Raw genomic sequence first — 18686 nt, forward strand, 5'->3', positions numbered from 1 at the left:
TGTGAGTGCCTTTTGTGCTATTGCTGTCTTGATGATGTTAATAACAAGGCCAAGATATACAATAAAGGAGAGTGAAATCAAGTCGGTAGGGAAATTAGATGTTAACCATATTCAAGTCACTAAGTAGTGACTCAACCCTTTTACTTGGTTACAAATATTCTTATTGACAAAATTATCCAATTTGTTTTATTCATAAGCCTTACTTTCGTCAGGGGTTTCTTCCCGCAGCAAGATGACCAAGTTCGACGAGCTCCTCACTCAGTTGGGGACTGGCAAGTGGAACCTGATCTATTTCATCAGCTCCGGCTACTGTAAGTCTTTCACTCTTCTAGTGATATTTTTTTTTTTAACTTTTATGTTCCTGGTTGGTATTGGTGTTTTGGTAATAATGATTGTTTTCTATAAATTTCTCGTCGCCTGTCAACATTTTACAGAATTCTTGAAAAATCACCAGTGTTAAAAGTAGTACTAAGAACGGGGCCACTAAACCACTAATATATCAGAGGGCATGACCTAAAAAATATAACCTAACCTAAACTAAACCACCTTAGAGAATTCAAAGGACTCAAACTAACCTCATGAAACCTAACCAAAATTACTACACGTAACTACAGAATCACTAGGTCTGGTTGGGTCAGGTACAATTACATAATAAATTACATTTAGTCCTTCCGTGTCGAACAATATGACACATCGGCGAAAAATCCATACAAAGCTCTCGCATTTGGGTTCACATTGGTAGACCTGCTCTCTTCATGCTGGGAATATGTGAAGCTACCAGTGACACTATTCCTGTCACTTGTCGTAATGCAATTTGCTTTTCTGTATAATCCTATGTTTCGAATTATGATTCCAATATTTCGAAAAATAATGATAAGGGAAAAGACGTAGCAATCACGAACTAAGGGTAAAAGTAGTTTATGGTTTGGCTACACTTACAATCACATGCTGTCTGCTATCTTGTTATCATTGTCCCCTTCCCATCCCCCTAGTCTCATCAGTTAAACCTAACAGTGGCTACAACAACCTATGACGTGTACGAGCATAGACAAGTTTCTCAAATCTAAACCAAACCGAACCTTGGTAGTTTATCCCAGGACACAACAGTGATCACTACCCTCATATATATTTCCTCGCCTGGGTGGTTCTATTCCTGTTCAGCTATCCATATACTGTTCTAAAACGAATGCATGTAATCTCTCCCGAATCCTCACTAAACCCTGTCTTTAATATCCAACCTTCCATGACAAGACTTGTGCGATTGTATTATAAATATTATACTCATCCATTTCTGACTCTAGTAGTCTTATGGTTGTTTTGTGCAACTGCTGGTTTGTATATAAACGGTCTATTGTCTCTCATACTTCACTTAATGTTTATATGTAGCCTAAGCAGTATGGATCTCTGTCTCAGGTTCCCCTTAACTCTTTCTTATCTAACTTAGGTAGATCGGCAGTCTGCATATATATCACTTTGAGTCAGATTTCCTGGTAGTGCACATGCTTATCATATTACACACACACACACACACACACACACACACACACTATTACCCAATCAATCAATCTGAGTAACGTCAACATATCTGAGTGTTGGCAACCACAGTCCTCCACTCCAAAAGTTCTCGGGCTGTTTTTACCAATCTTCCAAGGTTTTGTATCTCTCTTGGTACCCAGTTTTTAATTCCATTCATCCATTTCAGTCTCTGCCTTCTCCTGGCCCTCCTACCCTCGACTTTGCCTATTAATTGTTTCCGTTAATATCCCCTATTACTATTACTTTATTGTCACTCGGAATCGAGTATGACGACCATTCAGGGATAACACAATGCTAAGCGTTCTTAGTGATGTCACCTACAGTACATTGGTGAGTTCCGAGGTGGCTCATATTTCTGATATAGGATCGGCAGGATCGTCCGCAAAGGATGCATGTGTGGAGGGCTACTTCTAGCGCTGGAAGGGCGGCAGCATCGTCTTTCTGGCAATGGCACTGGATTTTATAAACTGTAGTAAATGTTTCAAAAAAATCTGGTTAATAATCTCTCTCTCTCTCTATATATATATATATATATATATATATATATATATATATATATATATATATATATATATATATAACAAAGAAGTATGCCTGTGTGTTTGTGTGTAATAATAATAATAATAATAATTAACGGTTTATTGAAAGAGCTTGGCAGCCAGAAGGCTGAAAATATACAGTTACATATTTGGGGAATGGGTTTCGAATTACAAATAATATACAAGTAATATAAGTGATACAAATAAGATATATAATAACTATATGGGGAAAAGCTCAAACTACAGCGCATTTCAACATAGTGACAGTGCAAGAAGTAGTGTTTACTGGGAGTGAATACACTGGTTTATTACAAGTTATTGATAATTTTTACAATGGTTGGGACTGGGCTGTTCTTATAGCGATCAGTTCGTGCACGTATGGGCTGGATGCGGTTGTGGTGTCGAACAGCAATTCTCGGGCTAGGGATCTCAGGTGGTAGTAGGAGCCGGTGTCGAGGATGGTGTAGAAGCGTCTTACCAAATTTGCAGATGAGGTCGTGGTGATGGTCAGTGAGAGTCGAAAGGGTCAGTGTGTTGAGCGCTTCTTGATATGTGGAGTAGGAAGAGGAGAGAATAATCTTGCATGCCCTCTTTTGCACTTTTTCTAGGTGTTTACGTTGTGTGGCATTTAGGGAGGAAGACCAGGTGGGGGAGGCATAGGTGAGCGTGGGAAGTATGAATGTTGTGTAAACACTGACTAGCTCGGGTGCAGGAATTCCGAAAGACTTGAGTCGGCGGAGGAGGTGAAGACGGAAACTGGAGGATTTGACAACTTCACTGACGTGTGGTTTCCAATTTAGTTTGTTGTCTATGGTGACGCCGAGGAGCTTCGTGGAATCTACAACCTGGAGTGTGTTCGGACCTAAAGTAATGGAAGGAAGTGGGACAATGTCGGAGAAGAGGTTGATGTGCATACCCATGGTCTTGGTATGGTTGATGGTGACATGGTTGTTGGTGGCCCAGTTTTGGAGACTGTTCAATAAATCCTGAAGGGCGGTATAGTTGGGAGCAGAATTGTTGACGCTGATCCCAATGGTGGAGTTGTCGACATATTTCCAGCGAGCAGGGGTTTCTCTTAGGGCATCATTGATGAGCATAAGGAAGCAGAGTGGTCCCATCTTGGTGCCTTAGGGGACGCCACAGGTGAGTGACTGAAAGGTGGAGACAGCCCCTCGGAAGCGTACAGCTTGGCGTCGGTCACTGAGGAAGTCTGTAAGCCATGGTATAAGACTTCTCCGAAGCCCGAGGTCAATAGCTTTGTTGATGATTATATTGTGGTCGACTAGGTCGAATGCTTTAGTGAAATCAATGAAGGCGACAGCTACAGACGTTTTTCGTTTCTCGAGATGGCTGTATATGTAATCGAGAAAGCTGACAAGACAGTGAGTGGTGGAGGAAGTTTTCATGTTGCCAAATTGCTGAGGGTCTACGACTCCTGCAATATCAGCATAAGCCCAGTCGAACACAAAACTTTCACAGATTAGGCTGGGTATTGGGGTGATTGCGTGTGTTTGTGTGTGTGTGTGTGTGTATGTCCGCACGAGAATCTCGGAAACTACTTTACCGATCTGTAGTGATGATGGATGGTGTTATATGTAGTGATGATGGTTGATGTTATATGTAGTGATGATGGATGTTGTTATATGTAGTGATGATGGGTGGTGTTATATGTAGTGATGAATGATGTTATATGTAGTGATGATGGATGATGTTATATGTAGTGATGATGGATGTTGGTATATGTAGTGATGATGGATGGTGTTATATGTAGTGATGATGGATGATGTTATATGTAGTGATGATGGATGTTGCTATATGTAGTGATAATGGGTGGTGTTATATGTAGTGATGATGGATGATGTTATATGTAGTGATGATGGGTGTTGTTATATGTAGTGATGATGGATGGTATTATATGTAGTGATGATGGATGGTGTTATATGTAGTGATGATGGATGATGTTATATGTAGTGATGATGGGTGGTGTTATATGTAGTGATGATGGATGGTGTTATATGTAGTGATGTTTAGACAATAAAATAATAACAGTCTAATGCTAAAAAAAATGCTTTGCTGTACCGTTGTAGTGGAACTTACATACACCGTTAATGAAATATTGGTGGAAGAAGAAGTTTTGGGGAGTGAACAGTGAGATAATGTGGAGCCTCCCGGAGGGTGGCGTCCTACCGTGGCCTAGTGAATCAGCCGCCCGGACCAAACTTGGCATGGATAGCAAATGTTTCCTTGCTTCTCTCATGGACAGTTCTATGTTGGATGCTCCAGAGTGGGAACTGGCAAAAATCTGTACATACTTGCTGCTAATGGCAAAACCAAAAATGTGGTCTATCCTAATGCACTACAGTGAGACAATGTGGAGCCTCCCGGAGGGTGGCGTCCTACCGTGTGTGTCCGCACAAGAAACTCGGAAACTACTTTACCGATCTGTAGTGATGATGGATGGTGTTATATGTAGTGATGAATGATGGTGTTATATGTAGTGATGATGGATAATGTTATATGTAGTGATGATGGATATTTTTATATGTAGTGATGATGGGTGGTGTTATATGTAGTGATGATGGGTGGTGTTATATGTAGTGATGATTAGACAATAAATAATAACAGTTTAATGCAAAAAAATATACTTTGCTGTAACGTTGCAGTGAAAAACATGGTGGAACTTACATACACCGTTAATGAACTATTGGTGGAAGAAGAAGTTTTGGGGACTGAACAGTGAGACAATGTGGGCCTCCCGAAAGGTGGCGTCCTACGTTACCTAGCGGATGAGCCGTCCAGAGGGCGGCGATTCTGCTAGTGTGAAATTAATAAAAGTTATGTTAATTATTTTGACTTTGAAGGAGAGAATTTCCCTTCTTTCTTGTTATTTTGTTTAACGATAGTACCAGTATATTCTTATTATTTACATATTACGATGCTAGTGTTTCTCTTTTAACGCATTAGCTCAGAATTCACGAGTCCAGTTCCTGCGTAGGCTTCCCAAGGGTAATGTTGTGAATCGAGTGTTTAACTTCGACGAAAGCTCAAGATTTTCCTGGAAGTGCAAGGCAAGAATGATTTATTGATCACTTCTATGAGATTTTGAGGGAGACACATCTTGCATACAAAGTAGATATATTTGCGTAGCTAAACAAGTTGAATCTCAAGTTACAAGGCAAGGGAACGAATATGTTCCAACTCATGGGTTGTCTCCTTGCGTTTCTTATCAAAGCTCCAGAATTGGCAAATAGTCTACTAGCCGGTCCTATATGTTCTTAAGTGAACCTAGAAATGTCGAGTACTATAAGGTTTTATGCTGGAAATGCAATGTACTGGTCGTGAGGACTCAGGAACTGCCGGACCTTAATTTGCATTTTTGAGCATTTTGCATAATTGACCTAATAAGCATATTAATTACGCCAAATCACTAAATCAGAATTTATTTCTTAGTAAGCCACCTAGAGAATTCGTTTTGGTGTCAAGACCCATGTTTTCGACCCCCAAGGAATCTATCTAACATAGTTTCGTGATCATACCATGCTTCCGACTGCCTGAAATTCAATAATTCCGAAGTGTATATTGAGGTATATCGTAAAATCGCCATAACTAAACAACCGTTGAGGATACAGACTTCAATTCGATGTCTAGACCTATGTTTTCGAGTCGAAAGGTTCCATCTGTCATATTTTGAAACCACCATCACTCTTCTGATCACGTACAAATCCAATATGGCCGCTGCACATAATGAACCAAGTAGTAAAATCGTCATAACTCAGCAACCGCTTTAGATGGAGACCTCGTTTTAATGTCTACACCCAAAAACCTTTTTCACCCATGAATCCATCTACAGACATCTGAATATTAATTCAAGCAGAAAGGTAATTATTGAATGATTGTTGAAATAGATACCGTTTCTTTGTACAAATTATAAACGAATTAAAGAAGAAATATTTTCTTTATATAATTGGCTTTGTATTACGAAATCTGTTAATATTTTCTAGAAATGACACTTAAACATATACAGTGCAGTATTGTGACCGAAATCAACATTACTGGTCAGTAATCCAATGAGCAATGAGGATATGGAGTCCTATAAACACTTCATGACAGACATTACGCTTCAAAAAAGCATTACTACGTTAACATGTACTATTTGAAAGAATAATGTATGCAATGATACAATTCTGAATTCACCTGCACCCAATACGAAGACATTATCATCTGTGATACAAAGTTATGATACAGTTTGATTCTGTAATGAACAGATGACTCCCCAAAACTATCAGTCTATTACGTATCACTAATTTCCTCCTTCCTCTTCATCTTCGTCTTTATAGACGCAATTATTCTCTCCATTCTCCAGATCCCTTTCTCCTTCCTGCTCACCTCCTTCTTCATCCTCCTCTCGTTGTGTTATTGCGTTATAACACACGTCCCCTCCTTCACAGACACAGTAGTAGGTACACGACAACATATTTGCTGCACAACTACACTTCCCACAGCATGCATTCCCCTCCACTCCCCAGCAGCAGCTAATGACGTCCATGATCTTTCCTGGTGCGATGGGTTCTTTGGACAGAACTGGCATCACGTGGCCATTTTCACGAACTTCCCATCCGTAATTTGTGATTTGGACGGTAGGAGGGTCAGCCTTGTCTGCAGCCTTCCACAGCATCATTTGGAGATGTGCTCTCTGGATATGGAGGGCCAGGTTCCTATCTATTTGTGGAAGGGACTTCAGAGCTTGAGGACTCTTGCAAAAAAATCTCTTACTTAGCAGCATTCATTGAAGCGCTCTTCTTCTGGCCATATGGAGCAAGGAAGAAGATGGTGCCAGTTGCCATCAGGTCGCTCTGAGTGGCATCCTTTTCTCCCAGAACTGAGTCTACAGTAGTCCAACGATGTCGGTCTGGGTGAGCACCTTTAGGGCGGACAATTTGCCTTTCCCATTAGGGTAGGACACAGTGTCACATCCTGAGAGCGTATGCATTCGCAAGATGATTTTGCATTTCTCCCCCAACTTGGCGACAACGACATTGATGTTGAACACCGACCCATTCCAATTCTCCATCAGAACACAGCATGAAACACCAGCTTTCCAGCACCAGTACACAAGCAACACGAACACATATATATCGTCACTAAGGATGCGCACTGTCCGATCTCCAGCCGACGTAGCAAGCAGCATGTATCTAATGAGAGATATATCAGCTTCACCATGCCGCACAACATTGTCAGCTCGGCTCACACGTTCAATGTTGCTACCAAAATCAAGTGTGCAGAGTAGTTCTGAGAGCTGTTGTTTGTTGTCCTTGTTCTTCATGATGGCATCACGACCAGCGAGAGATGAGTTCAGAGACAGTTGATATGCAGTCGATCCCTCACCAGCTCTCCTCTGTCGCTCATGATCCTTTGCATTGATACCATCGTACCAATCAAAGATGACACAGGTCTTTGCTCCTCTGTAGTTGGAGAGACGATTTTTTAATTCCGCTAGCAACATCACCCACTGTACCCGAGGATGACCAGACAATGTGGCAAACCAGCTGAGAGGCGTCCACCAGCAGTGTGTCGGGAGGAGGAGGATTCTTTATGACAACACGGATGAGCGTCCGTATTCCTGCAACCCCGCATTTCTTTCATTGCGTCCTTTTCCGAAACAGGGCGCGAAGAGGCACTGGCAATGAGCAATTATCTACGATCTGAAACGACAAGAGTACCATAATGAAAACAAGATTGCTATAATTAACATAACAAGGGTTCTTTTTATTTTCTGATTATGCAAGGTGGTCATATTGGATTTCATGCGGTTTAAAGCATGGCATGAGCCTGTAACTATGTTAGATAGATTCCTTGCTGTCGAAAACATGGCTCTGGACATCAAAACGAATTCTAGATGGCTTACTAAGGAAGATATTCTTAATTTAGTGATTTTGCCTAATTAATATGCTAATTTGGTCAATTATGCAAAATGCTCAATATATGAAAATTAGCATCCGGCAGTTTCTGAGTCCTCACGATCAGTACATTGCATTTCCACCATCAAACCTTATAGTACTCAACATTGCTAGGTCCATCTCCTTGGCTAGCAGACTAAAAGGTAAGTCAGTGCAGGTAATGTTGCCAGTACTCAAAACTGACATCCCTCAGCACCTGATATCTTGGGAAATAGAACTTAAAATGTTCTTCCCAGAATTCAAGGAGCAAGAAGAAAATTTAGTGAGGAATCCTTTCTCTGGCACTTTTGATATTGCTACCATTCCCGATGATGTTCAAGACGAATTCCTTGATCTTAAGAACGATTTTGTTGCCAAAGATCACAGTGAAGAAAATTTGCTGACAATATTCTCGTGCACAATGTATTGGTTGTATCCAAAAGTCAGCGATATGGTACTTCGAGTACTCTTGCCATTTTCTACAACCTACTTATGCGAGTCTGGCTTCTCCACCCTTCTACAGATAAAGAGCAAAAGTCAGAAACGATTAGATGTGGACCCGAACATGAGATGTGCTTTGTCGGTGACGCAACCTCGAATAAAGCGCCTGACTGAAAAGAAACAAATTCATTTTCACATTGAGCTGTGTGACAAAATATGCAAAGGAACTTCTTCCCAATTAATTTCAAGTTTATTGTGAGGCTGGTCGTCAATCGGGTCTAGTAGCACGTTAGCGATATCATGGAAATAGTGTACTTTTCATCAATACTTTTTGGGGAATTGGGGGAAATTGAAGGGTGTGCCAACGGGACTTTGAGGAATCCTCAAGGTGGGAATGGAGTGAAAAATATTGATATCCACTGTAAAGCCATTAACATCTTCAAAAGTTTATTAAATACAAGCATCAATTCTATGAAAATGATAATAAACAGGCCTAGTTACCCAAAGAAAACTTCTATTCTTTCATATATGAAAAACAAAGTAGCCAAGACATAGGTGAACTACGATCTTTATATTAACACATCAGTTCAAATATTCAATGACCATGCAAGCACATTATATAGTAGGTATAATAAAAGATGAAAGTAGCAGTAATGTCAATTGATGGATATTTATATATTAAGCTTAAAGTATAGTGAAAAGGCTAGGAAGAAATATACTTGGCACGGATGTTGGATATTACTTAAAGTATATTTATCAGCAACAGCATACAGCAATAATATTTATGCATTTATTGGCCACATACACAAATGGTTATAAAAGAACCTATATCGGCGTGGTAGAAGTACCTAAAGTTGTGCGGCTTTGTCTGAAAGGGAGAACAGCTGCATTCTTGTTCTCTGTGTGATTTCTGACGTCAAGTAGAAAATCAAACTTTTCATTGAGCTCCTTCAGTCGAGTGAATCGCTGAATCATTTCCCGCTGGACCCTAACTATCTCTTCTTCGGTTGAGAGCCTTCCATTTCGTGCCAGTTCCCCAGCCATTCTTCTTCTTATTTTCCTAATTCTTCTCTGTACCTCCACTCCCTATGCCTCACAGGTAGTAGGTAGCAGGCAGCTATCAAACAGGGAGTTACTACCGCCTGGGAAGATATTGGAAGCATAATGTCTAATGATGTCTAATGGTAAACCCTGCTTCCATATGGTATAACAAAAATTTTGACCCATTTCCAGGTTGCTGATTTAACGTTCTGCCTCGTTTACACGGAATTGCAGGGTCTCAAATGGTTAAAAAAAAATCGCACCCTCCCAGGCACCGATGTGGGTCGGTGACCTGTGCCTAGGTGGCTAAGAAATAATAACACCGTTCTTTGCTTTCTGCTATGGAGTTTTTGCACAAGTAGTCTTCGCAATTACGAGATATAACTTGAACACTTCTCCATGGTATTTTTTTTATATGCATTACAATCTGAATATACCATCAGCAGTGCACAATAAAGCCGAATGATTTGTTTATCAATGTTCCACTATCAACTACTAGGGGACACCAGTTTAAGGTTACACATGTAAACAAAAAGAACACACACAAAAACAAAAACAAATGGAGTGTAGAAGATATTTTAGTATTCGGTGCATACGACCACCTTGGAATTCCCTCCCAGGTCATGTTGTGTCTGTATCTAATATGGGTAATTTTTTACTTTAGCTTTGCATTGTTATTTGCATTGTTAGCGAAACATTTTATTTAAAAATTTTGTTAGACACACCAAGATCACACGAATTCCGTTGTGGGAGAAGAAATTACTGAAATTTTTGGGTGTAAGAAAATGGACAAATATCTAACGAGTTCCACCTTGACGCCTTACCCCCATATTCCCTACACCCTCAGCACCCCTCGTTACTCCTTTTTCATGCATTCATTTGTACATCGCCTTTGGTTTGTCTATCTTTAGGGAAGAAATGAAATGTCAAGTTTCTGTTATTTTTCTTGCGTTTTCCGCACACCACACACCCGTGAGTATGTTTGGGAGCCAACTGAGTGTCTGCCACTACCGCCAAGGCCCCATCCTATATGTTGCGAACGAAACAAACAGACGGAAGAGACATCTGCAGGAGAACTTGTTCATTACTAGGGATCAACTGGGAGTCCACAGAAAAAAAAATCGTCTCTCTCTATACACTCCTTGCTCTAAACTACAGTACTATTGTCCCAGCACATTTCACCATCTCTCACTGAGAGAGTAGTCTTTCTCCTCACTCTGTCACACTTGTGTCCCAACTACCAGCGAGTGAGGACATACCCTCACTCACTCTTTCCTCCTGTTCTCGTCCCCCCCCCCCGCCATTTGCTGCACTTGTTGTGTGGGTAGACTAATGATTTGTGTCTCTCGAGTAGGAGAGGATTTAGGAAGTTTGCCGTATGAGGGTTTTGTGCTTTATTTTGCTCCTTGTATTTTATTGGTGTACTTGTTTCTTCAATGTAAATTTATTCCTGATTGTACAAATTGTACATCGAGGTTTCAGTTAACCAATTATAAAGAACAATATAACAGTGACGAAAGATGATTTATTGTTGTGTTCTGGCATTTTGGTCAGCTTTAAAGGACCCCTCCAAATCTTTAAGGGGCTAGTTTCTCACTCCTTTCTTCTTTAGCTGTTCCCCGAAATTATTAGCATTATAACTATCATTATACCTTTTCCACTGCCCACTAGCGGTACGTTTGCCATTGTTTAAATGACTATAGAGTGGCAATCTACTGTCGTTATCAAGTGTCGTATTCTCATCGAAAAACATATCAGCTGAAATGAGTTTCAAAATTCGCTGTTGATGCGATGATCTTTGAACTGAGTTCATTAATTTTGTTGAGTAGCCTTCAAATATTACAGTTACATCTTCACCGTAATGTTTCCGAATGAACTGGACGTAACCAGTATAAATATTTGCAAATGTGTCTTGCTTCGGCCAAACTACACGTTGGATCAAGTTACCTCCATCAATGACATACTTACATCCTCATAATTTAATTACTCGTTCTTCGGTAGTGTTGAACATGTCATACAAAGACGATTTTTTCATTATTCTCATTAAACCTCTTTCGTCAAATATGGAAAGCAGGATAGAGGCCAACTCATGACTGAAATATGTCTTCAAATCTTGTGACAACTTTACAGTGCAAATTATTTGCTGAAATAATTGAGTGGTGTCAACTCGTAAGATGTCTTCTGCAACTTTGACACCGGTGTTCGTAAAAGAAATTGGCTTCACACTATTCGTGCGTTTTACTGTAAAATTTCCAAAAGTGCCACTGTTTTTCACAGCTTCATCCATCAACTTCTTGCCAAGATCTTTAGCTTTGTAGCAGTTTTCGTTTTCAGTACCACTGGTCCACCATCCGCTAAACTTTTCTTACGATAAAAACTTTCACTTGTCGATACCGTACCGATTGTAGTAGGGTTTCACTTCACACTGGGATATTCCATAATCTAAGTAATACCTGGAACTGCTTCTTTTTTTTTTTTAAGTGAATCAGGAAGGACTTCAAAACTTTTATAAAAGTATGTTTTTCACTTAACTCGATAGAGGATTTTACGCTCCACAATTTCAGTTATGGGTCTTTTTAATGAAACACTAATCATTTGTGAGTTATTTGGCAAAAACTGAGCATCAGAAGCAAATTTCTTGCTGCACGGCTGCACGCTGAAACTCGCCCCCCACTTCGGACCTGGATTACATGAGAACCATAACTTCTACGGGAAAAATGTTATATCCAAGATTTTTGTCTACTGTATATGCACTTTTATCTTCCGATACACCATTTATTACGCAACTTCGAAAAAGCAATGCTTGGTAACTCCTCGAGGGTAGGGGTAAGAAGGGCGCTCGGAAGGGTCGGAAACTTTTTTTATTTGTATTTGTATAGCCTTGACGATTATGTATGAAAAATAATATCTTTTTATTTTTTTTTCGCCATTTACCTGTTTTTGTGCAAATTTGACTAGAATACTGTGTCATAAGTCAGCATCCTTGCCAACTCTGACATTGAAGTCAACCAAGAAGCAAACCTAATATTCTCTTGAGATAGAGGTCAGTATACACTATCAAAGCTGACTTAATAGGCCCCTTTGATGTCATCCTTTGCATCCTTTGTTGGGGCGCATGCATTAATGAAGGAGGCGTGACGTGAGTTATTCAGTGGAACTCGGAGCATCATGAGAGGATCGTTGACCCCAAAGGGCATTTCTGTTAGCCTGTGCAAGATAGACTTGCGAATAGCGAAACCAACTACATAAATACGGTATATTCGGACCATTCTTCTGAGAGTCTGCCCTGATATTCTGTCCAGCAACCATAAGAGTTTGCATACTCTATTTTTGTTTTAATCTTTTGTGACTTTTATGGCTTTACTGGGCGTGGTTGTTCAGTCATGAGAATTTTAGGCAGGCTATGTTTAAGACACCTTTGGAGTGAGTAGACTGGCTCCTGAAAAGCGCTGCTCAGTCGCACAGACAGGATTGGATCGCATAGCTACCTAGATCACAGTGCATAAATGAGTATTTTTATCTGTGTCACCAACATTCAGAGACGTGACTAGGGACTTCTGGTAGTCATCTCTGCCTGTCCCCAACGCTATATGACTTTAGGGGGTTTATGGATTTTGATGATAATAGAGTGTGTTGAGCTGGATGACGGTTGTACATAAGTTGATTTATGTGGTGAGGTGGGAGCGCTGGATGCAATCATACAATCATATATATATCTTGGCTCCCCCTTTCCCTGAACCAGTGGTGTAGGTGGCTGCAATAACTGGGGATAGGAAACGTTGCAGTGAACTGCTAATAGCCCAGATTTTGGGGGTTTCGTCTTAGAGGCCTGTCCATTTTTCAGTGCATTCGTCCGCAATTGTAGTCGTTGGGTTCCCGTGTTTGTCACCTCTTATGTTTATTCTGTCGTTGAGGTCTTATTGGAGCTCTGGAAGAATGTCCTACCCAGAGCAGTTGACTACAGGAGTTGTCCATTATCTGCCTCACGGACCCAAAGCTGGTCTTCTGTCTGGGGTTACTCCCATAGCCTTTCACTGAAGATTGTAACTGCAAGGCAGTAGCAAAAATACACACACACACTTTATATATTTATATATATATATATCTACATATATATATATATATATATATATATATATATATATATATATATATATATATATATATATATATATATATATATATATATATATATATATATATATATATATATATATGTCATGTAGATCCACAATGAAAAAGTGGATAAGATAAATCTTGATAAAATCACACTTGACTAGTCAAGTCGCCCTTTCTCTTAAGCTCCTTTGCGTGTGTGGTGGTGTTGGTGTGCGGATTAGTGGATGTCATGTTTATGACCTGACCTCATGTTTAGGAAGGTCACCCTGTGTACTTAAGCCTCTCTCGGTCCATGTAATTCAGTTGCCTCTGAAGATAACTTGAATAAAGACGAAAGCTAAGGTGCTCCATTGTTTCCCGTTTCCCTGTGATATTTTATCATATATATATATATATATATATATATATATATATATATATATATATATATATATATATATATATATATATATATATATATATATATATATATATATATATATATATATATATATATATATATATATATATATATATATATATATATATATATATATATATATATGATAATATATAACACATAATGGAAATGTAATTCACATCTTCAGGGGTGAGCGCAGACTAAGGAGAAATACTTGACAATGCTAATATATATGGTAGAGGAGAGTGAGATCAAGCCTCTAGGGGACAGCAGGGGTCCACAATGTTCTGGTCATAAGGCAGTGACCCTTACTAATCTTCTTAATCCACCCCCCCAAAAAAAATTGACCATGCCATCTCTAAGCACAGCAGCTGTCGGTAGTCAGGTCATAGGGTAAGACAAGTGATCGAGGGCCCTTCGTGCCCGGTTCGCCGTCCGGCTGACAGCGTACAGCGACATCGTTTTCCAGCGTAAATAAAATGGTTAATTAATGCCTTCCTAAAGAAACCATCGACATGGGACCAGGTTTGTTCCACTAACCGAAATTTTTTGCAATTTTTCCTCCAAGTTTGATGAAAACCGTTTGTGCCGTTTTGGCTGCCAAGAACAGACACACACACAGACACACGGCTATTCCTTTAGTATATTAGAAAGATGGTTGTGGTTGTTATAATCATGGTCGTGGTTGTTATAATCATGGTCGTTGTTGTTATATTCATGGTCGTGGTTGTTATAATCATGGTCGAGGGTGATATAATCATAGTCGTGGTTGTTATAATCATGGTCGTGGTTGTTATAATCATGGTCGTTGTTATATTCTTGGTCGTGGTTGTTATAATCATGGTCGTGGGTGATATAATCATAGTCGTGGTTGTTATAAGCATGGTCGTGGTTGTTATAATCATGGTCGTGGTTGCTATGATCATAGTCGTGGTTGTTATGATCATAGTCGTGGTTGTTATAATCATGGTCGTGGTTGTTATAATCATGGTCGTGGTTGTTGTGATCATGATCGTGGGTGATATAATCATAATCGTGGTTGGTTGGGCGGATCATGGTCGGTTGTTATAATCATGGTCGGTTGTTATAATAATGGTCGTGGTTGTTATAATCATGGTCGGTTATAATAATGGTCGTGGTTGTTATAATAATGGTCGTGGTTATAATCATGGACGGGTTGTTATAATCATGGTCGTGGTTGTTATAATCATGGTCGTGGTTGTTATAATCATGGACGTGGTTGTTATATTCATGGTCGTGGTTGTTATAATCATGGTCTTGAGTGTTATAATCATGGATGTGGTTGTTATAATCATAGTCGTGGTTGTTATAATCATGGTCGTGGTTGTTATAATCATGGTCGTGGTTGTTTTAATCATGGTCGGGGTTGTTATAATCATGGTCGTGGTTGATATAATCATGGCTGCCATATAATAATGGCCGCTTGCTACAACTGCGGACGTGGTTGTTATAATCATGGTCGGTTGTTATAATCATGGTCGTGGTTGTTATAATCATGGTCGTGGTTGCTATAATCATAGTCGTGGTTGTTATAATCATGGTCGTGGAGGTTATAATAATGGTTGTGGTTGTTATAACTGGCGGACGGTTGTTATAACTGGCGGTCGTGGTTGTTATAATCGTATCGTGGTTGTTATAATCATGGTCGTGGTTGTATGACTGCTGTGATCAGGGCATATAACTGCTAGTCGTGCTATGACCGCGGTCGTGGTTATGATCATAGTCGTGGTTGTTATAATCATGGTGTGTTTGTTATAATCATGGTCGTGGTTGTTATAACATGGTTGTGGTTGTTATAATCATGGTCGTGGTTGTTATAATCATGGTCGTGGCTGATATAATCATGGTCGTGGTTGTTATAATCATAGTCGTGGTTGTTATAATCATGGTCGTGGTTGTTATAATCATAGTCGTGGTTGTTTTAATCATGGTCGTGTTTGTTATAATCATAGTCGTGGTTGTTATAATCATGGTCGTGTTTGTTATAATCATGGTCGTGGTTGTTATAATCATGGTCGTGTTTGTTATAATCATAGTCGTGGTTGTTATAATCATAGTCGTGGTTGTTATAATCATGGTCGTTTTGTTATAATCATAGTCGTGGTTGTTATAATCATGGTCGTGTTTATGATCATGGTTGTGGTTGTTATAATCATGGTCGTGATCGTGATAATTACAGTATCTAATATACTATAGGAAGGAATAGAATAAAAGTTAGAATAATTAGTTAAAGAAATATTCGCCATAAGGAGAGAAATAAGTACACACTGTAGCCTCGTAAGGTCCGATAATGCTCTGGTAAAGTTGAAACTGCGCATCCAGACGCATGATGAAACTCAGCTCCCCCACCTGTTATCTCTGTTTCCTCTTCTTTCTTCTATTTATTCATCTTCCTTCCTTTACTAATCCAAACAACATTAAAAAAAAGTAGGCTAAGAGAAAAAGTGGGGGAGGAGGATGGAGCCTTACGATAACTGCAATCGTCTGGCCGGCAGACAGTGTAGAGCGACATCTGTTGCCCACGTAAATAAAATCGTTAATTAATGCGTTCCTAAAGAAACCATCGACATGGGACCAGGTTTTTTTCACTCCATGAATTTTTTGCGATTTTTCCACGAAGTTTGATGAAAAACGATTGTGCCGTTTCGCCTGCCCAGACCAGATACACGCACGGCTAGCGGCTAGCTCTATAGTATATTAGATATTCCTCATCAATGAATTCCAGACTGCATATTCTTAGAGCAGGTAAAAACATTGATGAAAATACTGTCTATTTGACTCTATTATGGTAAGCAGAATAATAATGAATGTATGTGTTGCCGCCCAATGAGCGACTGTGGGATAAGGAGACCTTTACAAGTAGGACTCGATTGTTCTTTATTCGATCAAAACCTGCAGAGTACAAATTACATATATTACATATGAGATAATTAATTCATTTGTACGTTCCTTCACTATTAATAACTACATATTATATATTTGAGTAGAGTTGGGTGTTAAACCACGTAAAGACTAACGTGTTTCGGGTCTAATGTAGGATGTATTAGCTCCCTGACTTGTTAGCCCACTGGACGGCTAGAGACTATCTTCTGAACCCCACAGGGAGCGAGTCAGCCCGAGGCAAGGACCATCTGTTTCACATTTAACACCCCAGCAAAGTTCGTTGTCAACACTGTCTCTCTTTCTCTCTCTCTATCCCTCTCTCTTCTAGTTTATCCTACTGTGGCGGTAACAGTATGAACACAAATTAGTAGGTTTCCTATAAATACTGAAACTTAATGGTGTTAACTATTCTGTGGATCAGACAGTCGAGGAATGGTAGTTTGCAGAAATTCTCTAATTCCACAGTGAATTTGATCTAGGGGGCTAAGTTGTTAAGTTGTGGTAGAAAAGCTTTTAGGTCCTCATTACATGGCCAAAGACATATTACATCATCTACATATCCAAACCAAACTGCTGAAGGTGGTCAAATATTACTTAATAGTTTCTTCTCAAAGAATTCCATATATAAGTTGCTTAATACTGATAAGAACATAAGAACATAAAAAAATAAGGAGTCTGCAATAGGCCGGTTGGCCTGTGCATAGCAGCTCCTGTCGAAAGTTACTACCACTCTCTATCATCCATGAATCTATCTAGCCTCCTTTTAAAACTCTACAGGGTCCCGCATTTGCTACAAAGTTGCTAAGCTTATTCCACTCGTCCACCACCCTATTTGTGAAGAAGTCCCTTCCTATCTCCCTCCTAAACCTAAACCTATCCAACTTAAATCCGTTGCTACGAGTCCTATCCTGCTTGGATATTTTAAGAACTTTATCTATATCGCCTTTATTGATTCCTTTCACCCATTTAAATACTTCTATCATATCTCCCCGCACTCTTCGTCGTTCTAGGGAATGCAAGTTTAGCTTCTTTAACCTATCTTGATAAGGAAGGTTTCTAAGTCCCGGATTCATTTTCGTCATTCTTTGCTGCACCGACTCCAGTGAATTGATATCCTTTCTATAATAAGGGCACCAGCACTGAACAGCATAATCGAGGTGCAGCCTGACTAGCGCAAGATATTGTTGCAATAAAACCACTGCACTCTTATTACTTACACTTCTAGATATAAAACCTAATAATCTGTTTGCCTTATTTCGAACATTAATGCACTGTTTTCAAGGCCGTAGGTCCGGGCTTACAAGTACCCCTAAGTCTCTTTCACAAGTCGACCTTTCTAGGTTGATGTTGTTAAGGCTGTATACGTTGTCAGTATTTGTTCTACCAATATTAAGTACGCTGCACTTGCTGGTGTTGAATTTCATTTGCCATTTCTCTGAACAATCCCGCAGTTTATTTAAATCCTCCTGTAGTGCATTTGCATCCTGCCCTGAATTAATCTGCCGCCCTATTTTGGTGTCATCCGCAAACTTGCTTATGTCACTGCTGATCCCAGTATCTAGATCGTTTATATAGATTATGAACAAGAGTGGGCCCAGTACTGACCCCTGGGGAACCCCACTGGTTACACAGCCCCACTCAGGTTTAACACCATGTTCGCTGACCCTGTGTATTTTATTGGTGAGCCACGATTTTATCCAATTTAAAAATTTCCCCTCGATACCATGAGCCTTAATTTTTCTCAGAAGCCTCTGATGTGGTACTCTGTCA

At 39.7% G+C, this 18686-nt stretch overlaps 1 protein-coding gene across 2 annotated transcripts in view; it reads left to right on the plus strand.

The window, feature by feature from the left end:
- The first annotated feature begins 213 nt into the window (after window positions 1–213).
- The window catches only part of LOC121880143 (organic cation transporter protein-like), a 112847-nt gene continuing 94374 nt past the window's right edge, over window positions 214–18686 (plus strand). For both annotated transcript variants that reach the window (XM_042387221.1, XM_042387222.1), the window contains exon 1: window positions 214–311. In XM_042387221.1, the coding sequence (XP_042243155.1) occupies window positions 233–311 (79 nt within the window). In that variant the 5' untranslated portion in view covers window positions 214–232. The remainder of the gene's footprint in view (window positions 312–18686) is intronic.

Source organism: Homarus americanus, unplaced genomic scaffold (genome assembly GCF_018991925.1).
Source record: "Homarus americanus isolate GMGI-L3 unplaced genomic scaffold, GMGI_Hamer_2.0 scaffold30108, whole genome shotgun sequence".
NCBI lineage: Eukaryota > Metazoa > Arthropoda > Malacostraca > Decapoda > Nephropidae > Homarus > Homarus americanus.